The sequence below is a fragment of the Anomalospiza imberbis genome, chromosome Z (assembly GCF_031753505.1).
Source record: "Anomalospiza imberbis isolate Cuckoo-Finch-1a 21T00152 chromosome Z, ASM3175350v1, whole genome shotgun sequence".
Lineage (NCBI taxonomy): Eukaryota > Metazoa > Chordata > Aves > Passeriformes > Viduidae > Anomalospiza > Anomalospiza imberbis.
Window position 1 is genome coordinate 20,668,077 of NC_089721.1, and position 24,687 is coordinate 20,692,763.

The 24,687-nt window shown below is 37.7% G+C and overlaps 1 protein-coding gene across 4 annotated transcripts in view; it reads left to right on the forward strand.

Annotated features, from left to right (window-relative positions):
• MAST4 (microtubule associated serine/threonine kinase family member 4) overlaps positions 1–24,687 on the forward strand; it is a 288,832-nt gene that overhangs the window by 52,000 nt on the left and 212,145 nt on the right. For all 4 annotated transcript variants that reach the window (XM_068175824.1, XM_068175825.1, XM_068175826.1 and 1 more), the window contains exon 2: positions 13,240–13,393. In XM_068175824.1, the coding sequence (XP_068031925.1) occupies positions 13,240–13,393 (154 nt within the window). The remainder of the gene's footprint in view (positions 1–13,239; positions 13,394–24,687) is intronic.

Sequence of the window (24,687 nt, forward strand, 5' to 3'; positions counted from 1 at the left end):
TCTGGTTTAACCCCAGCTGATCACTAAGTGCCACACAGCTGCTCACTCTCCACACTCTTCCACTGTGATGGGGAGGAGAATTGGAGAAAAGTAAAACACATGTGTTGAGGTAAGAACGGTTTAGTAATTGAAATAAAGTAAAATATAGTAGTAATAACCTTCATAATTGCTTAAGATTATTCAATGTTTTCCTTTTTTGTGAAATAGTTTTATTAAATTACTTTTAAATTTAGTTTTAAAGATGTCCTGTTAATACAGCAGTTGAACATAACTAAAAATCTGGGTTAACTCCCACAGTGATATGTAGTCACATAAGTCATAAATTTCAAAGCTTTTAGCATGGCGTGTTTTTCCTAGTGGAATCTTGTTAGTATGGCTTAGCAAGATGGTTTTATTTCAATTTCAGTCTATGGTTTAGTGAATTACTGCTATCTATCAGAATCAAAGAAACCAACTAAAATGAAGTGAAACTGTACTGTAGGTACAGATAAAGATCTATCTAAAGGAGATTCTGTTTCTATATATAGATGGAACTAAAGAAGTGTTCCTGATGTCTTGTTAGATCATTCCAAATTGCTTCCCCTAATACTTGAGAGAGCCTGAAAAATTAGGCTGATTTAAGAAATAAGTTGTCTTGAGACTTCTTTGTCTGTATGACATGTTTGGTGACAACACGTCAGCTGTTTAAATGAAAAAATGGTTGCTTTCCAGACAACTTTGATTCTGTATCTCATAATTTTATTAGCCTTTTCATCCCTTGTGCTGGCTTTCAGTACTTTTAAATAAGAGCACAGATTTGAAAAATTAACGTGTTGTGTGTTTTAGAAACTTTGGGTTTCTATAAACTGACAAATTCCTAAACCATAGAAAAGGCGATATCTTTGACCTCTAATAGATTTAATTTGTTTTCAGATTTTGAAATGGTAAAATTGCTTCTGTATTTTGAAGCCACTGGTCTGGAACTGCTCTAGTTGATAATCTCTGTAACTGTACACAGATTAAAGGATTATGGGTCATTTAAAATTTTTGTCATTGACATAGACAATTTACTTTGTTTTATGAAAGATGTAGGGGTTCATTATTTTGACTAAGAAGATGTAACCCTGAGAATACAGGATGAGGTATGGTGCTTATTTGAAATGGGTGTGCGCAAAGTTGATTTACAAGTCAATTAAAAGTGCAGCTGCCTTACAGGCAAGAGATATCGAGTGCTTGATAACAGAAGGTGGTCATTGTCCCTCTTTTGACAGCGCGCCTCCTTCACTAGTGGAAGGTGTAAAGAAAGTTGAAGTAAGACCATAACACAATGTGAGACATCATGGGTAGGACTGTACTTTATTTTTTATTAAATCAGGTTACTTTAGGAAAATACTGTTATAAAACCCTTGTTGTTGAGAGGTTACTACCATCTTGCAGATACTGTAGTGCTTCTGTGCTAAGTCCTACAATGTAAACATTTAAACAATACTTGCATTAAATTACTTAAGAGATTCATGGTGATACCAATCAAGTGCTATAATTTAGTGTACTACTAATACTTGTAATTTAGAGAGTTTTAAGTCATACTAAGCTTCTGAGGAACTGTGTGTAAATCTCTGAAGTGATATGATCTATAAATAAATCTCTAAAAGCCATACATCTTCTTTTGCTGTTAATTTTAGATTTTCTGTATGAGGGTGAAGAAACTATAGCAGCTCTAAACAGTTCATAAAAAATGCAGTTGTTTAGATTTGGATGCTTTTTACATGTCTATTTTTCTGGTTCCCTACACATGTATACTACTGTCTGTTCTTTCAGATAAAATGTGTGATACATTCTGCTATCATTTCTTTGTCTAATGGGAATTAATATAGGATTTTTAAAAATCTAAGTAGAGTTCTTCCCTTTTCTCAGCCATCAATATAATTGTTTTAAATAGCTGCTTGTTTAACTGGAAAAACCTGGATAAAAAAGACAGGACAAATAAGGGTAAGTCTACTTAATATGTGTAGGTTTTACAGTGGGGCTCTTCAGAATGCATGGACAGTTACTTGCTTAGATTACACAAAGAATTAAGTAGAAGGGTGGAGTATTTAAAATGATCCAGTGTCACCTGTCTGGTTACATTCTTACATGGTCTTCATGGTTTTTCCTAAGTGTAGTACTACTTAAAGTCATCAGGCTAAAAAAGAATAAAAATCTTTCTTGGGCTGGATAGTGTTAATAATACCTCCTGGTAATGTTAGACCTGGGTAAATTCTCTGAGACTGACATATGGCAACTCAGTGATGATTTGAAATGCAGTGGAAGCATTTAACATTACAAATGTGGTTCTTGAGTATTGTCCTTAACAACAAATTTCTGCCAAATGTAAATTGGATTGTGCACCCTTGCACCCAGATATTCTTACCCTTCTGATATTTCTTCTGCTAATTTTACTAGTGAGGCTAAAGGAGAAGCATCCCAGTTTCTGAATTCTGTTTTAGATGATGAGGGCAAAACTATAAAGGTATCAAATAAATGCCCTATTCTAGTTCACTTTCAAACGAGTTCAGGAAAAGGGTTTTTCATGGTAGCTATTGTTCGGTAACGGCGTGTGCTGTTTTTCTCAGCACTGAATGGGAAAGAAAGAGATCAAAAAGCCCTTGTCTGCAAGGTCTCTTGTGGCGAGGCTGCATTATTTAAAAACTTAGGAGCGTGTTAAAGGCAAACTCAGAAAAAACCTGCATTTTCTGTATGTGCTTCTGCTGCTTGTTAAGCTTAATTAAAAATAAAAGAAGATACACCTGCTGGTAATTATTACTAATTTGTGCTCAAGTTCACACATGCACATCACTGGTACATTGATCAAGCAAAGCATTTCTTTTCTCAATCAGACTGTAAATTAACAATGCAGTCCCTTCACATAAATAATCTTGCTTTCATCTTGCATTGATTTATGGATCAACTTCAGCTCCATTACATGCTGAGAACCTTTTACTCCAAGCTCATTTCATCATGGGTTTCTCTCTTTTGTTTTGTACCTGCTTGGCATAAATGTGTTGTGTTTCCCTTTGGTATGTTATTCCTGATGAAAGCAATGCTGAATTTGAAGCTTTATGTGGCAAAATGGATTATTTAATATCTTAATGGTCTAAATAAAGAATATTGAATTGAAAATATTTTTAAAATTTATTACGTGTGATGATTATATCACCCATTTTAATGAGGTACTTGTGAATTGCTGTGGCTGGAATGCCTGGTTATATTTAACATTGCTTACTAGTTCTTAACAGAATTCTTACTAGAAAGCTGCATTTCAAATATGTTTTCCATTAGTCAGAGGACTAAGTTAATGAGTAGGAATTTTGTTAGTTGCTGAGAAGGTCCCTCAAATGCTGTATTATGGTCAAGAAGCTATTCCTGTGCTTGAAACAATGGTTTTTCAGAGTGGTTTGTTATGGGGAGCTGGCCAGTGGAACCAGGAATATTTCAGCTTGCATTTTTATTTTTAATTTTGCTGTAACTGGGGGAAAAGTGAGACCTAATTGAGCATGGATGGAGCAGATAGACTTGAATAAACAATTAGTTTTCTGAGGCTTCCAATGTGATAGAATAAATGAAACCTTTATAGGTAGTCTAGGAGCTCATTGGTGAATGTGAATGGAAATAGATTTTATAAAGAACTAAACTGCTTTTGCTTCATTAGTATTCATGGTACAACAAAAAAAGCCACAACACACCACCTCATTCCAGAGTATTCATATTCTCCTCTGGATTATTTTTTTCCATGAGACAAATGATGATGGTGTCAACAGCTGATGAAGATGAATAGGCTTCTTTCTTATGTATTTCAATTTTTTTTTCAATTGAAAGTGACTTTAAAGGTTAGTTTTACTAAATTTCCATCCTGCTAGTTAAAGAGCCAGAAAAAAAATCTTTCTTAAAAGTCTCTGTAAGAACCAAAGCATTAGAGAGGTTTGAAAAAGGTGTGGATATGGATGCCTTCACATGCACAGAGTAGAAATACTTATTTCCATGAATTTTTCATGGATTTCTTGACCTGTAAAAAGGATTATTAAAATAATTAAGGGTGAAAATGCTGCATGTAGTGTCTAAAATATCAAAATTCTTTTCAGTTTGCTGTGTAGCTAATTTCTGCTTTCATTGAGAAATTAAGGAAATACTCAGAGTGGCTAATTTAATATCTTTATCTAGAGCAGAGCACAGTGCATAGTTAATGCTACTAATGGCTCTGCATATGATAATAAGAAAATTAATACAACCATAGAAAACTGAAGAACAAAAAGCCTCCAAAGAGGTGGCTTTATCCAAGAGAAGGTAAGAAAATAGTACTTTATCACAGTATTAGTAACTGTTGTTTAAACTTGTTGGTTCCTGCTGTTAAACTGAAAACTTTGTTGTCTTCTCTTCCACTTCTTAAAGTAGATAAACCAGTGAAAACAAAACAACCCTCTGAAGTGTTTGCTTAGTGTTAGGAAGATGTGATTTTTGCAACTGGCTGTTCCCTGCCCTGCCAAGCAGTTTCTTTGTGAGGATGCAGCGGTGGTCAGCCACTGCTGCTCCTCAGTGTCCATGGGCTTGCTGGAAGGATCAGGACTGCTGTGTTGATGCTTGCTCTGTAAACTTGCAGTGCCTTGTGTCTGAAATGGTGTGTGGATGTGTGTGTGGTTTTTCTTCTGCTGCAGGTTTCCAGTTCTTGTCCCTTTGCCCCACACCAGCATAGGTGTTTTCCCAGGCTGCAGAGCTACCAGGTTTGTGGTTGGGTTGTGTCCTTGATTTCCCCCCAGAGTGAATCAGGAGTGCTTCTGCCAGCTTTCTCTTGCTGAGCCCTGGCAATTCTCTGGGTCTTTTACAACAGGCAGATGTGGCAGTAGTGACAGCAGATTTCAACACTATAAAATGCTTTTTCCTGACAAGATGGCCATCAGGACAGGGGGAGGAAGGGAGTGTCCTTCCTGCTGCATAGCAATGGCATACTTTGCTGTGCATCTGGGCAGCTAAGGGTAGATTTTCTTTTTTTATCTTCATCAGATCCCTTTTAAGAACTGTGGAAACCAAGGTAAAACATGACCATATTTCCTGGGCAGTGCTTAGAGGACCTGTATCACTGCAGAAAGTGGGATTTTCTTTTCCCAGATAGTACTTTTGCCTTAGAGCTGAGTGTGTTTGGCAGACCCCTGGGACACTGCTCTCTGTTTTGAAGCCTTTTTTTTTTGTTAACTTCTCAAACAGACTTCCTCACAGAATTTGCTGTGCTGGATCTGGTCCCTCTGTGTCCTTCCTAGTAGGACTGACCTGTTGAGCTGCTGCAGCCTTCTCCTGGCTAGCAGTCTGTGATGCTTTGACTTCACTTTTTTTAGATGCTGACAGTTTTTCCTAGTTTGGAAATGATGGTTTTTTTAAGAAGCAGAAGTTCTTAGCCCATCATGTGCATTCCTGAGAAGATATCTGTATGACTGTCAGAATAAAATAAAAAAGGGTTGATGTTACCTGTAAGTAAAATGTGATCCCTTTTAACCATGTGTTGAATTATATTGTTTTAGAATTGTGTTCTGGTTTCTGCTTATGTTTTTAGGGCCTTATATGAGGTCTGCCAAACCTGCTATTTCTTAATCTTTTGGTGTTTGTTAAAGCTGGGTGTGTAAATCCAAGGAGTCTGAGGGCAGGCTGAATTATTGGAGGCAGTGCCTTCAATACAAATACTGTTGCTTCCTTTGTTTCCTGGAAAGGGAGCAGTCTGTCTCTGAGTCTTGTGTGTACAGATGCAGCACACAGGAGGCTTTCAAGAACTGAAGGACTCTGTCATATTGTAACAAAACTGTTTCATCTTAACAAGGGTAAAGTAATAATTGGCTCAGACAGCAGTGTGCATGCATATTTATAGGCCACTTTTTGGCCTTGCAGAATACTGTAAAGGCTGTGCTTCATTTTCTGTGCAATCATGTGTAAATATATTTCTGAAAAGGGATTGGATGCAACCTCATTATTTTTTAACATAGTCATAGCTGATACTTCAAATTTGTCTTGAGTTGTATTATTTGCTTTTAATTGACTAGGCATCAGATTTGTTTTCAAGAAAAATACAACTGTTTTAAATGCAGATTTGCATTTCTAGAATGAGTGGGAAGTGGGTAGCAAGATAATGTGGTTATGTCTCTGTTGATCCTTAGCAGAATTTTTAAAATGTTTCTTTATTACTTAGAATATAATAGGTAAGATGCTATAGGAAAACATCATGACTTTTTTTGCTGCTGGTCTTTATGCAACATGATGTGTTCGACATAATGAACTGGACAATTTTGAATAGCGACATTAGTTTTAAGGACTGTGTTTCTGCATTTATGTGGGATGTAAAATCAATAACTACAGTGGTTAGAAGTGATGCTTTGTGAATCGCAGTTTTACTGTGGGTTTCTTTTTACCTTGGTAAGGACATGTTTGCAGTGCCAGTTGCAGGTTGCATACATGTGTAAATCAAGTGTTGCTGTATGGATGATTAGTAAATTTCCCTGTAAACAAGACCTTTTCTGTCTCTAATAATTTTAAATCCACAGTGAGCCTAGGATCTTACTTTCTGTCCCTGCCATAGCTGACAGACTGGTGTCACTGTCCTTACGAGGAAACTTGAGGTCATAGGAGGAAGTGAGATAATCCAAGGCTTGAAGTCTAGACTAGAATGACAGATGCCACTAGGCTGGAGAACTAATGAGGTCTTTCAGCCCAAGCTGAACAGCCCAACCTTTCCCAGGGAGAGGTAATGCTGAATTTAATATATATGCAATAAATAGTGATCTTCCTTCTTGATCTGTGGTGGTGGAAAAAATACCTGCTTGTATTTGAGGAATTGTGGTAAGAAACGGGGCAAGAAATAGGATCTTTCCTTGTTCATTGAAATCCTTGTGGCCTGTTGAGTCTTCCTTTGTATTCACTCTTCACCTTCATTATCCATGGTTTCTTGGAAGTGGTGCTAGTTTTTGGAGAAGTTTCCTTTGATCTCTGTGTGGTGAGTTATTTGTCGTTCTTTGTTCTGCAGAGGCTGCTCTGAGAGCTGTGAATATTCAGAATAGTTGCATAGTTCTGCAAACCCTACTCAAAACTAAGGTGGATTAGTATTGCTTGTGAGTAAAGGGAATGTAGAGTATTTCAGCCATCAGCTGATTTAAAAGGAGCTGTTGACAGTCTCGTTCAGCTGATGTATTTGATACAGGTTTGTGGAGATTCACAGGCAGCCCTAGATTGGTCAGATTGCACCCACAAGCAGAATTCTTCAAAAGCTGATGTTGTTGTGACCAAAAGCAGTGGATTCCTGTGTACTGCAGACATGAGTTATTGCAGGACATCCATGGAAATTTGCTTGCACCTCTGCTTGTGATGGTACTGTAAGATAGACTTCTCTGGTATCTATACTACACCACTGTGGCATTTCCTCTTCAAGTCTAACATGGTTCTACTTAGTTCTTGTCAAGCATTTGGAGTAACTAAACTGCACTATGCTCTTAATTTATAGAAGTGTATTTTTAAATTAATTCTAAGATGCTTTTGGAAAGTATGATCCTATCTGTTAATAAGATTATATTCAGTGTTGCTCTCTGTATCAATGCAGCTAATAAAAACTCATGTATCTGTGCCAAATGTAATTAGATTTAGAGTATTTAAATGATAAGAACATACCTCTCCCCTATGCCCAGCTGAAGTAAGTTTGTACAGCTTGCATCAAAAGAAAAGTGCCTTACTGGGCTATTTTGTTCCAGCAACTGTGCTTAAAATGCTTGCAAAGAAGCAAGACAGAGAGGCAGCATGCTGAGAGGAACCCAGTGTAAATAACATGAAGAAACAGATGGATTTATATCAAAGAAGAATACTAGAAGCATAAAGGGTTAATCGCTGTTGAACTAGCGGTAGGTCTTAGCAGGATTGCTTCTGGCATAGCTTATGTTTGAAGATGCAAGAGACAGAAGGGATTTGTAAGGTTTGTGGAGCCATGCTCCTGTTAAGCATTTAACTTTACAATGAGAGTTTTTAGTGAATGACTGAATCTCTCTTCAATGTCAGAGAAGCTTCTGTACGTTTATCTGCATAGGACTGGAGCCTGATGCTTTCTCACTTCTTTAAACATCTGTGATTTGGTGTATTTCTTGACAGTGTACTTAGTAGTGTAATTTTCTTTGGGGACTTCAGGTTAATAATGAAAAAAAGCCCTTAAACTACAGTTTACTGTAGTAAAACTACATTGGGTATTTTCTGCATTTCATACACTTCATGTGAGAGTGCATCTCTTTTTTTGGATTGGTGCTTGTCTGGGGGAGATATAAAATGGGTGACAGTGCGCAGCCCTTCTGTGGAAGCTTTAGGACTGAATATGCACATAGAGCATGACCTGAGGTAGAAAGAAGTTGTTCTGCATTCAGGAGGAAGAAATGGAATTGCTTAATAGAACATCTTTGTTCATATTTTTAAGACTGAATACTTGACCAGTATTTTCCAGCTTCTGTGGGAAGTAGAAATACTGCCTGTGGAGCAATTGAGGGAGGTTAGGAGTGAAGTAGTTCGGACAATGAAACCGTAGTGGGTGTTGAAAAAAAAGTGGAGCTGATCAGACATGTTCGGTTCTTGATTCAATTTAATTTTTATTGGAAAAAGACACTCCATGTTGCAATGCATTTCAGCAACCCAGGACAGCTTATTTTCCTTATCCTAGTTTATCAGAGAGATTTTATTCTCTTATCATCATTCACCTTGTACCATGAATTTTCTGAAATGCATTTTCTTTCTGACTGCCTCACTCCTCATTATGTACTCGGCTCAAATTGTGCTCCTGAACACTGATGCAAGGTCTTATTTTGAATCAGTTGTCATGTCCTTAATTTTCATAAGGACGTGTGGGCTGATGTACTTGATGTGACTATTTGATGATATAATTATAAAGCAGAGAATTCAATCTAGCTTTAGAATAAATACATGGTGGTAGATAGGTGGATTTAATGATACTGAGGTTTTGAAAAATATTAGTGTAATACTTTCTGAGTAGGTGAGCTGTTAAAAGCCCATAGTACAGTATGGGAATAATTTCCTTCAGAGGAATCTATCTGATTCTATTCACACCGAAAATGAATAGCTTGAAAATACAGAAAAAAAAAATTGAGAACAAATTGATTCCTGTATAATGGGAGGAGACTTTCACTCAAAATTCCATCCCTGTTTCTACAGGATCTCTAAATCTATGTGTAGAAGTCTATGGTAAGGATATTTTTATATTCTCTTCTGTGTAGTTTTTAAACCATTCTCCTCCAATAAGACTCTCTGTTCCTTTTTGTAAGGTTCATGGGCGTGAGGGGAGCACGTAGGGTTTTATGAAAGCTGTTATCTCCTAAATTTTGCATTGCTTTTGTAGAAATTCATCATATCTATGACATGAGCAGGCAGATTTTTTTATTAAAGATATAGAAAAATGTATTGGAAGAAATAAACAATATGTTCGTCATAGGTTGGTGTTTGTTGTGTGTTTTCTGTCTTTCAAAGTGCCTTTATTGAGAAGGTATTATTTAGTGTTGGGGGAGGGAGGCTTTTAAATAAGTTAACTATCCATGCATTGTGAATATTAACTGCAGAGACTGCTGGCGAGATGTGCACTGATTAAAAATCCCTCTCTAAGCAGCTTGTATACACTCTAAGGTTAACTTAACCCACCTTGTACTTTAAATACAGGGCAGTCAAATACATTGTTTTCACAGTTTTCATTTTTCACTATTTCCCTCTTTATGGCTTAAAAAACCTGCTCTCTGTTATCCCAGTGCTCCCAAGGTCACTAACATTTCTTTTCAAAGGGTGTTGAGAGAAGGATATGGCTGCAGCCTGAGTAATAAGGGTATGAGATAGCCAGATACTCAAGATGTAACATGAATGTGTGTCTGTTGGAAACTTCCTGCAAAGATATAACTATTGTATTCCCTGCAACTTGCAAATTTGACTGATAAAAAAGAGGAACCAGTCTAACCTTGGTTATCCTGTTGTGTTTGCATGCCATGTAATATCAGCACATGACCATATAGCTAGTAAGTATGAAGTAAATACCTGTACAGTGATGATTGTGGATGAGCAAAAGTGAGTGCTGAGCAGAAGCAGCTTAATTAAAATTATTTAAAATAATTCTCTGTGGTAGAATTTCAGCTGTCTTCTAGATAGTTGCTTTAATATTGTCCTGTGGACAGCAGTGTCTAATCTTATAATCTGATAAGATGCACAGCCTGAATTTTCATGGTGTTCAGGTTTCCAGGAGGTCTTTCAAATAAGTATTGACAAGTTGGAATAGGTCTTTCTATTAGTTATTGATTTGAATTTGATGTAATCTTCTTACTGAATGATTGTGGCATCTTTTTGACTAAATTAATCACTTTGTAGGATTTGAACATGTAACATGTTATGCATCTTCAGAACCAGCTCTTCCTTGTGTTCCAAGGAAGTAGTATCTAATGTTTTCTTTTTGGTTTCCTTGGACTTGAATGCTCGACCTGTGAGGATGGGAAGGCTATTCCGTTGAGGGCAGAAAGCCTCATCTACTACAAATGCTTTTGCTTGAAATGAGGTCTGAATGGGGTCTATAAACCGCTCTAGTTCTGGTACATGTTGCTGTCTAGAGGCTGGTACAGGAAGGGCGCTTGCAAGTCTGGATTCTTTCTGCAGTCCATTTTCTCTCATATTTCCCAGATATCCAGAGCTGCTATGTCAATACTGTTAAAAGGTATATCCTTGTCTGCTCTTCTTGGTTTACTGCAATATCAGTTAGAATGTACAGACTCCTGTCAAATACACATTTTACATGCTCTTAGATTATTTTGGGCCTTTGGAAGCAAAAGTCAGTCTTTGGATAGCTTCCAGAAATGCTTTGTTGATGTATGTGTAATTGTTTCTGTGAAGCAAGAGTTCGCCATCAGTATGAAAATACTCAATCTTGTACTTTCATGTTGTTTCTTTGTAGTCTTATACCTTAAAAATGTCTTTTGGTGTAATAGAGTCACTCATCAAGAAGAGGGTACCTTTGTGAGAGAATGCTGGCAGGACATTGCTATTAGGACTATGAGCTACTGTGGGCTAATATTTAAAATGTCTTAGCCCTCTGGGATAGCATCTTAATTATGAGTTTAATATCTAGATGGTAGTGTACTGGTCTGTACTATAGTGCTGTCTTAAAGTTTTTTCTGAAAACCAGAAAGCTGTGAAAAATGGAGCACAGCTTGTTTGGGAATAATGACTTTAAATCAGTCTGTATGTTGTGGAATGCGCAAGTCTATTCCTTGTGGGAGTGACTTAAACAATCATAAAGCTTGAATATCTGGTTAAAAGGGGAAAAGATGAGAAGAATGGAAGATGAAAAAATTTGTTACGTTGGCTTAAGTGATAATGTGTAGGGAGCTTAGAGCATGAATTGATTTTTTTTTCCTTCTGTGGTTTAAAAGCTTGATGAAACTTAGTTCAGGAAAAAAGTTTTAAAATGTCTTGATTACTTTGAAGTGTGAACCTGTTTCAAGAAAGCATGAATTTTTGCCAGTAACTCACCTAAAGCCTTGATGGGATCATGTAATCTTCAGATGCTTGGACTAATTTGGAGTCTAGAACTAAACAATCTCCATCAGGATCCATCAGTCAGTAAGCAGCTTGAGTATCTGATTTTAGATTTACATGAAAGACTCTCAAAATGGTGTTTTTACAAGTTAGCTATTGTCATTTGCTTCCTTTTTAAAAGAGTAATTTGTATTTAATTTTTAAATTAATCTTGTAGATAGCTTAGAAGTTGTAAATAGAAATATTTGTGACGTGCCTGTGTTTATGAAAGATCAATAGTAACAATTGTCAAGTAAATATTCCTTGTGACACCAAACCCACTCAGTTTAGTGGTTAAGGGCATGTCAGTGGTTAAAGTGCTGTGAGTTAATCAAATACTTCAGTGTCTGTTGTGAGCATGAATAAGTCTTAATATACTGAAGAAGCAGATTAAGAAATCAGTTGCATTTCTTGATGCTTTAGGAGTGTATGTACACTTCCAATGAGCTGCAGATTTGATTAAAGAAACCTTTAAAACAATTCCCAAAACAATAACTAACCTGAAATATGAAGTACTTGGGGAACTAAACATGGGATTCAAAATGCCTTGTAGGGAAGACAGTACATTGCTGTCGGATTAACTGTAAGCAAAAATGGGCTTTGCTTTACAGCTTCATCAGTGTTTCTTGTGACCTTGACTTATTCCTTTCAGTGGACAAAAAGGATGAAAGAGTCAAGTATACAGGTGATGCATAGATTTTCTGGCTGATAAGTCTCAGTACATGAACTGTAAAAATATAACACTTAGACATGCTTGACTTTCTAAAAAACTGTAGTAAGAATTAGGGTTTAAATATTACAGAAAAAAAATTTGAGTGTTTTTTTCAAAATGATGACACCATGCCACTGCAGCACTTACAGGAGAGGATGGCTGTAAAACTTTTTCTACTTTGTATACTTGCATACCCTGCTTTTTTGTACTTTCTTGGTATTTGCTGACATGCATTTTGTCTTGTTTTAATGGATTTAATCAAATGGTGAGACATTAAACGTATAGTCAAGACCAGACAGCTAAAATGTTTTGTGGCCATGATGACAGGAGCCTGTCTGAAGAATGAAGATCTGTATTTCCGTTTAACTTCAAAGTCAGTGTAAATGAATGTGCCTTTTATAAACAGGATAATTTAATTTTTTTTTTTCTCACTGGCATTGATAAATCTGTTTGTTGTTATTTCCCTGGACCGGGCAGTGGTTTACAGTTCGTTGATTGTGCAGTGCCATCTAGTGACTGCTAAGGTGGACATGGGGAAAACTTGTCAAAGAAAAACGTTTGAAGAGCCAGTCGGTGTCTGGAGTAGGTTTCCAGATCAGATGGCTCACAACTGCAGAAATGCTGCTTTATGGAAGGTTGAGTAAATTGAAGTATAATCCCTTTTATCTTGAGACAGGACCTCTGTGTGCAATGCACTTTGTGTGAGATTGGTTGGAGGTGGAGTTAACTGTTCAAGAGGAGGATGGCTTTCTTACATAGCCAGACAAAAATCTGGCACTTGAAAATTTTTTCTTTTCAGTTAGCAAATTAGTTACCTTAAGATCTTTGGGATCCTTTTTTCCCAAATGATGTCATAATCTTTAGTTGAAGGTAACTTACATTTTTCTTTCAATGAAGATAAGCATTTAAACAGTATAGGTATGTATTTTTTTTCTGTTTCTTTGCAGCTTGATCACATATTGTCACCTCCACCTATGCCCTTCCGAAAGTGCAGCAGTCCTGAAGTATCTTCTGGCCTTGGAAAGTCTCCTAAATTTAAGAGGCAGTTGAGTGAAGATGGGAGACAGCTCAGGAGAGGAAGCCTTGGAGGAGCTCTGACTGGTGAGTTTGGGGTATGTGTAGTGTCACCTGGGTTAGCACAAGGAGCTGATGGCACTTTGACACTTAGTGTTTCCCTTGTGGCTGAACTCTTTATGGGAGGTGTGAGCTCTACCTGGAGTTTCCATAAGTCCCTTCTCAGTGGGTTCCCTGCCTGTTAGTGAGATGAATCACGTTTGAGGTATCTGCCTCTAGGGGCTGCTGATAGGTGGCCAAGCATAGCCTGAAAATCACCCCTATCTTGAGATTTGCATGACTGTAGCATTTATCTTGCTGACTCATGTGCATCCATCCATCGGATCACCTATATAATGTTTCGTCTAGGAGTTGAAGTGTGTGGATGGTGCCTTTAGACTTGATTTCATTAAAGAAAATGCAATTTGACATAATTTATGTGGTGGAATACTCACAGGGGAGGAACAGCATTACCATCTAGCCACAAGCTGTAGACTGCATCTTCTCCTCCGTGGAGCCATGCAGAGGTAGCAGGATGCTTGAGGAGGGCTTAGGCCCTCCCTGCCCTGGTAGTATCTTCTAGATACTAGGTGCTGTGACTGGTATCTCTGTGGCAGTAATGGTCACTGAAGAGTGATTGGTTTTGACTATGGAGCAAATTAAATATTAGAAAATGACTTTTTATATTAAAAAAAAATTAAATTCACTGGAATTTGAATCAAATATGTTTCTAAAGTGCATAATGGGTAAAAGAGGAACTGGTTGTACTTGGTGAGAGGAACAATAGATTTCAATAAATTTACTGAAGATAGAAATTTCACAGAATAACAGAACATGCTGAGTTGGAAGGCACCCACAAGGATCGTAAAGTCCAACTCCTGGCCCTGCACAGCACCATTCCCAGGAGTCACACCATGTGCCTGAGAGCATCGTCCAAAAACTTCTTGAACTGTGTCAAGATTGGTGCTGTGATCATTTATCGGAGGAGCTTGTTCCAGTGCCCAACCTCCCCTGGGTGAAAAACCTTTTCCTAATACCCAGCCTAAACCTCCCCTATTTCAACTTGAGGCCATTCCCTCAGGTCCTGTCACTGCTCACCAGAGATAAGAGATCAGTGCTTGCCCCTCCTCTTCCCCTCATGAGGAAGTTGTTTTATCTGTCTGAGTGATGTTGATTGATATTAGAATCAAGTACATGAAATTTAGGTTAGAGGAAGTTGAAATGGTGTTTACTTGAGATAGGACTGTCCTCTGTCTCTAAATGCTGTGAATTGTTCAGAGTTGTTATTACTTGGGGATGAAAAATGGTTCCACAGTGGATAGAGCTGACTCTTCTGCATTAAGTGTCTGAAAAGTACTTTTAGAGTATTTGCTTTTCTCACTTCTCTCCTACCCATTTCCCTAACCTTTCCCTGGAAGAAGCTCCAAGAAGTTACAGCAATAACTCTCTTTGTATTCACCACCTTAAAATCACCTACATGGCTTCTGGTAAATGACAAATAATTTTGTCTTAAGGAACCTAAAGAATTAAAAAAATTAAACTGTCTCACACTTTATGTGAAGAAAAACCATATGCTACTGCAGGAATTTCTTGTATCTTATAATCATATAATTGTTGCTCTGATTTTTAGTGTCACTAGGGTAAGATCTGTCATTTCCCTTGCAACTTCCTTTTTATCACGAGTTGTTATGAAGCTTTCAGAAACGGTGTAAGAGTATTTGTGATCCATATGGGCTTTCATGAAAAATAAGTGACCTGCAGCAGACAAGTGTCAATTTTGGTAACCATTTCAGTAAACTCTCTGGCAGCTCTGGAGTGTTACAGCTTTAAAAGCTTGGAGTGTAAACCAAACTACTGTTTTAGTGAGACTAGGAACTGTCAGCATAGTTATTTTTTTTAGCCGGAGCTGGTGTGGTTCTTTAATTTTGTTTTTGTCTAACTTTAAGTGGAGTGGTGGTCTTTAAAAACTGATCTTTGCCATACAAGCCGTGCAGATAAAGAGGAAGAAGACAGCCGAATCAAAAACAAACCTAGCAATTGTGCTCGGCTGCCATAGTCTCTTGTCTTTATCTCTATGCTTGAATTATTTCTTGAGGCCTTTATAAAGGGAAATGCTTTTTATAAAGGCATATGCTTTTTGTCTGTATGCAATCTGTTGTGCAGGGTTTCATGTCAGGATTTGGGAATATAGTGTGCAATGATGTTAAACTGCTTTATTACCAATGCACTTTAAATGAACCTGAATACCCTAGGGCTTTGGTATCTTAAAATAATTTAAATATCTTAACAGCTTTCATGATACTGATTAAATTAATCAAACTCATTCTGATGACAGAAAGTTCTTTATATTCTTTAGGGATTTTTTAAAAAACTGTTTTTAAGAAACTACTGCAGATAGAGAACTAATTCCTAGAGTTGTTTCAAGTGTTCAGTAATCTGAAGTTAATACAGTGTTGCTTTGGTCATGTATTTACGTACCTTTTTTAACATACTGGGGTTTTCTAAAGATTTCTTAAATGCTAAAGATTTGGGGTTTTCTAAAGATTTCTTAAATGCTTAAGAGTGGTTTGCTGCTGTGGTTTGAAACGACAAGAATCAGAGAGTCATTAAAAAAAAAGAAGTGGTGCACAATAAATTCTTCTTTTAAAATAGTGAGCTGATTTGAGCTTGGTAAGGGATAACTTCTATGCTCACAGGTTCCCTCCCAAATTTTTATTTAATATTTTTGAAAAAATATTCCTGGTCCATAAAGGAGGAGAAAATATTTGGAGGCCTGTAATTTGAGGAAGTACTTGATCTTTAATATCACTGTTAATGGTTACTGTCTTCCTTTATTCTTTCTTCTCTTTGTAACTTTTTATACAAAAAAGCTAGCAGTTTATGTGCTAGCTTAACAGTGGGTATCAGTTCATTGGAAAATAGTTTGGAAAAGTATATTTGAAATTATTTTCAGTTCAGTCTCTGACTCTCTTGTTAAAAAATGTGCAACTCCTAAAATACAGAAGGTGGGAGTAAGTAAAGCAAGGTACAAGACTTCTAGCTTGCAAATTTGCAGAATATTTTTAGGCTGATGTGTGTCACTCATTCCAGATATTAGAAAGGTGAATTGCACTTTGTATTTTACTGTCCCGTTCTTTTGGTTGTTAAAAACAGTATTATTGAGCCATAGACCATAAGCAGTATTAACAATGAAAACAAAACAAAATTTATATGTTTGTATAAAACAAAATAGTTCAATTCCTGCAGAACTGAATACTAATAGAGGTAAATATATAGGGATTTTACCTCTGGGAATAGATCCCAAATAAATGAGTTTATTGAGCTTTGCAGGAGGGAATAATGTTATGCGCGACATATGAGAAGAAATAAAATCTATATTGTTGCAGTATATTGAATGAGACTTGCAAAACCTGAAAGATTACAGTCACTGAGAAGCTACTATACTGAATTGGCTGAAGTAAATTACAAAACTCTTTATATATGAATAGCAGAAAAATTGAGAATGATGTACTGGGTCATCAGTACATCATAATGTACTGATCATGATGATGAGGGAGAAGAGGCTGAAACCTGCAGAGGTAGGATAGAAACTGAAATTATTTTTGACACAGCTTCAGGGAAACTAGAGCCAAAATTGTTCTTGTGAGTTGCACAGTTGTAAGCAATCCAGGAATCACATGTTTTCAGTGACAAGCAAAGAATGCTTTTCAAAGCAGAAGAAAAATGAAATAAATGTTTTTGAGAGTAAATCTACTCTTGCATTCTATAGAAAATTGCTACGCAGCCACTGATTAATGTTTGTCCAATAAAAGAAATGAATAGTGGTTCCTGCTGACACCATGCTACTATATTTTGGAAAAATCCCTTCAATATAATTGTTGCAACAGTATTGCTTTCCTTAATCTTCATTGCCAAGGAGGAAGACTTCTGGAAAAACAGAGACTAAGCTTGGAATGAATATAGCATGTGGCCTGCTATTAGTCTAGGAAATCTCCCTTAGGAGTTCTTGTTGTGAAGTGATAACAGTTTTGTTTAATAGAAAGATAAGATGAAAAATAGCATTTCATAACTGTGGTTGCTAAACATAAGCATTCATGAGATAAAACAATCTCAGAGTAAAAGAACTTGAATGTAATTTATGACCAGTTCATCTTTTTAATTTGAAAGGTCATGTTTCCAACTGGTTATAAAGTTCTGGATAAAACGGTCACTTTACACTATAATCAGTATTTGTCTTTTTCTTTTCTGCTGTGTCCTAACTTCTCTCTTGCTCCAGATTCCCCCTTCCCTGCATGAACACATGCCCATGATAGTGCTTGCCACATCCTTTGTCTGGGAAGTAAACAGGATCTTTAAAAGTTTTGCTTGTGCCACAGAAAGTACAAAACCAATCCTTGCACAGGTTGTTGAACTGTAGGATAAGCCCTTTCACAAAGATGAGCTGCAGCTGCTCATTTCATAGCCCCAGGTCAGATAGAGGGGGAAAAGAGGATTCCTTCATAAGGATACTGGTGCCCTCTGGGTGCAGGGGCATTGGCGGTGTGCTAGACAGGATTGAAAGGAAAGTGTGGTAGGTGAGATAAGCTCTGTTTTTCTTGGGACAATAGACATTGGTTTAATACACTTTTATTTCAATGCCTCTTGCTGTAGCCTTAGATTGCCTTCTTAAGGATTTCTAATGGTACACAGACTGGGACTTTAAAACTTGTTTCAAATCAGGAGAAAAGATGTTTAATTAAAAAGCTGCTTTTCTGTGGTGGCTGGTTGTCTTGATCTCCACAAACTTCAAAGGGCTGTCTATAGTCAGAGGGTTTTAGGCTTAAATTGCCTACAGATTTTAGTTTGCTGTGTTCAGAGATGCTTAAATGGAATCCATAGCAGAGGGTAATGTGAAAGGATGAGAAATTAAATGAGCTTTTACTGTGGAGATGGTTAACCTAGCAAATCACTTGGGCAAGCAAAACAAATTGCCCTGACTTTCACGTCCCGCTGCTGCTCCTCACTTTGCCCCGAGATCGGCAGTGCAGTCCTGGTTTCTCAGTTGCTGTGCAGCATTTGGAGATTGCTATCTCCCTTTCTACTTCTGAAAGATACGAGAACATATTTCTGGGAAGAGATCATGTTTTGGAGATTACTGCAGCTAACTCAGTTATTTCTATACCGTACTGGTAAGCTCTGCTGTTATATATAAAGAAAAAATGCATTTTAGCTACCTATAGTTCAAATTTTTATCTCACCTACTGATATCTCATCAATAAGTATTTGGAAGAGACTTCCTGCTGGGCTAATTGTGTCCAATTGTGGTAGGGCTGTTATCTGCTAGGCTTATATTGATCTTACACAAGTACAGGTAACATATTACATACTAATTTCATTTTATAGAATCTTTAATCCAAGGATCCTAAAGTACTCTACTTTAGTAAAATTACTTCATGTTCTTCTGATCACATATTGTCTACAGATCATGAAGAGCTAAAAAAAAAATTGTGATTTATATATTTTTTCTTTAATGTTCTTGCTTTGATCCACTTTCCACCTTGAGTCATCAGTCATCCAAATACGCTCAGCAATTGTTGTTATTCCCGTATAATTAATCTGTGGTTGATTTGAAATAAATTTGGGAATTCTCAGTCTGTTTTTTTGCTTCAGAGATTCATCACTCTGCTAACACTAATTAGCAGAAAGATCAACAGCTTTATGGACCATGAAAAACAAGCTGTTCTCTTATCCATAAGTTTGCACGTGCTTGGCAGGACTTGGAAGAGGAGGTTTTCCCCATTCCTACAGAGGAGCAATTGGCAGTAGTAGAATTTTCACAAACATTAGGCTGTATAAATTATCATTAATATTGTTGAAAATGGAGATTAGCTCATAAAGTCTTACAGTGTCAACTATTTACAACTTGGTGAATGGGGAAAATTGAACTTGTACAATTATATGACTTATACCTTGAAACCTTTTTGGAAATGAGGCTTTCCCATAATATACAACTGCTTGTCATTGTGATTATATAATTAGTTTAATGGCAACATTTAAAAAAGGGTTATTTCTAATAATGATGGCCTCTTGGTGTAGACATGAGGAAGTGTTCCATATTTCTTGTGTACATATTCAAAATTTCTTCCTGTTATGGATGAAATTATACATATTCATACCAGGAGTATGTGAATACAATACATGATTACACCACGTCATAAAAAGCCCTATGAATTCATAGCTGTCTCTGGGGATACAGCTTAGTGGACTCCGTTGGCCTGTCCCCAGCCACAGAAGCTGGAATGCTGTAGGATGTGGGGTAAGAATGACTGCCAGTGCAGTCTATCAGATGAGCCTTTTAATAAGAAATTTTACTTCCTGCATTTTCTTCCCTTCTCAGAGCATAAGTATTTCAAAGTGGCTTTCATTGTGATGCATGTCAGGACTGGATGTACCCTGTTTAGAAAGCCTTTTCAGCTGCAGCTGCCTGAGGGCTCTCCCCAACAGCAGCAAAGAAGAGTAGCAGCCCAGCCACTGAGCTCCAGGCTACAAAGGTGGGAAGGTTTAGCAGCCATGTGTGCTTGACAAAAGCACAACATGCTTCATTCATTCACTACCTACCCAGAGCACATCTGGCAGTCTTTTCAATTGCCCTCCTCAAAGGTTTTCTTAAAGCACCATGCCACATGTTAAACCTATTCCAGAATCAGTAGAAGGAGATAGAGGCAATCTATTCTATAATTACATGGCTGAGGAAATACAGAGTGGAGGGTTTTTTGTTTGTTGTTTTAATGCATTCAGTACAAAGCTGTCTTCTCCACATGAAGTAAATATATTCTGCTATGAAATATGCATTTTTAGATGGTTCTTGTTGCACTGGTGTTTGAGATGACATTGGGTTATATTTGTCATTGTCAGTTACCTTCATCATTTAAGGCTTCAATCAGCCTGCATAGTGGAGTTGATTTTTACTTCCCTGTGCGCCTAGCAAGATAATTTCCATATTCTTTGACATGTCTGGAGTCTGCACCATGTAATAGAATGAGATGAGAACAGAAGATACTGTATTCCTGTCTCATTATTTTGCCTTTAACTCCTCGATTGCTGCTTAATCGTGCTTGTATCATCAGAACATGAGAAGTTGATTGTTGTTGAAATCAAAGCAAACTGTAGCAGTAGAGTGCCTAATTAGTAGATATGTTAGCAAGCTGCCAGTTTTGAAGGAGGGAGAAATAGAGTTTAACCTGCTTTGGGACGCTTAAAAAGCAGCTTGAAAATTGTTAAGAGTTATTTGTCATAGTGGAAAAACAAAAAGTGGATAAAATTAATATTCATGTTAAATTTCTGAAGTTTGAGTTGTTGCTCCTTAAGAAGTACCCTAAGAGCTGTTGAATTAGCTGGCTTAGCAGTGAAACTGTAAAAGCACAGATGAAAGTCCAGTCCACTTGCCTGGACTTAGCTATATGCTTGTATTTAATTACCTGATTAACTAAATTTGAAGTTTGTGAGTCTGCAGTCCTGTTGTTGCTAGTACCTGAGCTTATTAGTGCAAAACTGACTGCAGCATATTTATAAATAAACTATAATTGCACATCAAGAACACATGGTCTATACTCCTAGAGGCTTAAGTCTTCCTAGTTTTTTCCCTGTGGTCTCTCTCTAGTGGATGTTGTAAAGCAAATGATTTGACCACTTACTTGCTTTCTCCAAGTCACTTGCTTTAGCATAAATTAAATGTACAGATAGAGAAATATTTGAGAAGAGGGGAAAAAACACTTCCTGTACTTAATCCTTAGAATGAAGTTTGACAACTAGAGTGGAAAAATTTACAGAAGTTTTCCGCGGCATCTCTCTGTGTTTTCCTGGTCCCTGGGCAGCTCCGGCACCTAGAGCAGCACCGCCTCCCTCCAGGACCCGGGATCGCCACGTGTTTCCGGGCTCGGCTCCGTGCCGCAGTCCAGGCGGGGGTGCCAGCGGATTCTCGCCACTGCGAGTGAGAGACACCAGTAAAGAGTGAAGGAACGTTTGTATTCCCCACGCGTGGAAGGCTGAAAGTCTTTTATTGCTGCGGGGAGCTGTGCTGAGGCGCCGTGACCCGCTCCCAGTTTGCGCGTGAGGAAACACAGCCTCGGGCACTCCGAGGTGCAGGATTATATCGGGGAGAGAGTGAGGAGAGCAGGGACCCTCCTGCCCAATAGGAGCAGGCGCCGTGGCGATGGCGTGGACCACAGCACCCAACGGGGACATGGCCGGGGCAGACCCCGCGCTCCGGGGTGGACGGGGGATGGGAATTCGGAGTGACTCTAACAGCCAGGGACCCGGAGTGAACAGCCGCAGGGGGGAACAGACACAGGGGGTGCGCGGGGGTACACAGAACACGGCTAGCTAACAGATCAGAGCCCCTAGCCTAAACCCCAAACCGCAATGCAACAGTTTTCAAGTGAAAATAGGAGCAGGATTTTATATTGGGAAACTCTACCTTTTGAAAAATTACTGTAAGCATGTAGGAATTTAATTATGGGACATAACAACATATACATGAGACAAAAGAAGGGGTCACAGTGGGTACTGTAGAGAAAATAACAAGTTAACACATCATTTCATGTTTGTCTTAATGTCAGTTATGGGTTGCTGGGTATGTTCTTCATAGTGCAGTGGGAGATGTTTATTTCTGACCATAAATTCTGTCAGCAAAACCCCAAATGTTGAGCTGGTGGGGAGTTGTGAGCCAAGAGTACTGGTCACTGATTGAAGCAGTTGTTCACATAATGTTTGAATTGAGCAATAGTGAATTTTTGAGGTCCTTTGTATTTTAGGCACAGTTTTGTTGTAAGTCTGCCAGTATCAGTTATCTCTGACCTTGGTGTGTAGGAATCTTGTTTTTGCAATATAGACTATACGTTGAAAGGAACTCTGTCTCATTATGACTTGAATGTAGTTTAGAGCAGGTATAAGCTGCAAAAAAGAATTAAAGGGATGCAGTAATACCTGTATATTATGTTTGTGTTATAGGATGGATTGGCAGTTTATAAGTTTTGGAGCTGCATATTAGAATTACAGGAAAAGGACCTATTTGTTGTTAAGACAAAGAAAAGGAAGCAGTAGAGTATTCTGTCTCAAAGCTCTTTGATAAATAGTACCAACTAATTATTTTGCTAAGTTGTATTTCAGTAGAGTTGTGAGGTAAGGAAGTAGTGTCATGAATGACAACTTCAATCTGTAGGGTGTTTTTATCATGTAGTTATTGTTGTCATTGGTTGGCTAACAGTGCTATTGAGTTAGGTATGTTTGGTATGGAAAACTTAAAAACTCAACCAACCAAACTAAACTGAAAACCCCAAACCTATCCTTATCCTCCAAATCTAATTTAAGGTTAGGGAGATTTTCTGGTGATCTCAAATGCATTTCAAATATTCTGTTGCTGTCACAGTACTTCAATAATAAGTTGTAAATAGTCAATATAACTTCAGCAAGTATCTGTTAGCAAAGGAACTCTGAGTATTTTCCTGATCAGCAAAATTTTGTACTGTGTTTAAATGACTTTCAGTGAGAGAATTTTGTTCCAAGCATGAACCATTATTTCTGGGGTGTGATGACTTATTCCTGGTAATTGATTTATAAACAGGCTTGATTCTGCATGCTTTTCTAGTTAATGGAGGCTTCATTTTCTTTTTGTATCTATATGTATTTTTGGGTACAGATCTAAACCTTCATCCTACTGGTTAGTGGTTCAAAACTTGATAGGTCCTTTTCCAGTTCCAATTCTGCCAATATTGGTGACATTTTAAGGTAGGTCTACTGCAGTTTTTTGTGGTTTTTTAAGGTTCATAATATCACCCCAAATTTTTGCCTTTGGTGGGCCACATTTAATTTTCATGCATTGTCAACCAGAATCATGGAACCATATAATATCCTGAGTTGGAAGGAACTCACAAAGATCAATGAGTCCAACTTCTGGCCCTGCTCAGGATGACCCAAAGAATCATGCCATGTGCCTGAGGGTGCCACTGCTTCATCCGATTTTGGAAAGTGAAACAAATATAGAGCATTTTAGGAGATTTATAGTATATCCAAAAGTGAAAGAACTGTAGTGAGTGTAATAGGATTTTTTATTAATGTTTCTTCTACAATAACAAAAGAATTTGTAATTGAGTCAGTTGTAATTATAGTCTTACCTGAATAATATTACATTTAGGGGACAAATTGGCTGAAAGGAAAATTTCATCTGCATCAGACTGGGAAAGTGGCATTGTTCATTAACTTCAACCATATGTAGCTGAGTTATATGCAAAACATGCGCCTTTAAGTTCTGGGCAATAAATAAGACTTTTTTTTTTTTTTTTTTTTTTTTTTTTTTTTGCTTGTTGGTGATATGAAATATAAGTAAAACTTGCTGATGCAACTACAATAGAATAAGGCAAAATAATGAAAAGTTTCCTAGTGATGACTTCAAATCCATTCACTTTTTTCCTTTCTGGTTAACAGCTAATGGGAATGATGGGCTTTAATTCCACCCCTCCTCCCTGCCCCTAGATGTGAAAATAGACCCTAAAATTTGCAGTGTCCCCATCATTTCTTACAGCTGGGTTGTCTGCAGGAGTTCAATTTGAGGCAGTAAAGCTAAGTGCCATAACTTGAACCCTGTGAATACTAAGGTGGGAGGCTCTGCCTTTCACCTGGCAGGTGTCTGAACCTGGAGTGAGGCTTCACTTATTTGTGGTGGTAGAAGTGGTGGTATGTTGCTTCGTGCTTTGGTTTTCACTTCCTGCTTCTCAGGCAGTTTGTGTGTGGCAGTGGTGTTATTAAGAATTTGGTAAAATAAAAAAGTTCTTAACATCAATGTAGCATTAAGAAGCAAGCATTCCTTATTTGTCCAGATGCACAGGGGAATAACTTTTCCTAAAGCCATGCATTCTGAGTACAGGGAAGTTTCTGCTTATATACTGTATTTTACATAAATATTGATAGATTGTCCCAGAATATGATAATCATTTTCCTGAAATCATTAACAGGTTTTCCTTCCCCTTTACAAATGTGTTCTTATGTCCTGTGGGGGTCTCTCTGGTAGTCCCTGGTGGTTGTAGATCCCCGATGTTCCAGCTGACTTGTCTGAGTTGGAAGGGCACAGGGGCTGGTGAACTTGCAGTTTTCCTTTTTACACAGTAGACATTGTGCAGTTCCATAGGCCAGTAGTTTTGGGAGAATAAACATTGTGTTAGCTCACCAGATGTAGACAATTTATCATCTGGTAACAGTGGTTGCTTTGGATATGTTGGGACTGCCATTGCTTCTCTGGTGACCTGGTAGCAGGTGGTGGCTTCAGTGTTTCTTTTGTTCACATCAAGACTTGTCAATGAACCCAGCTC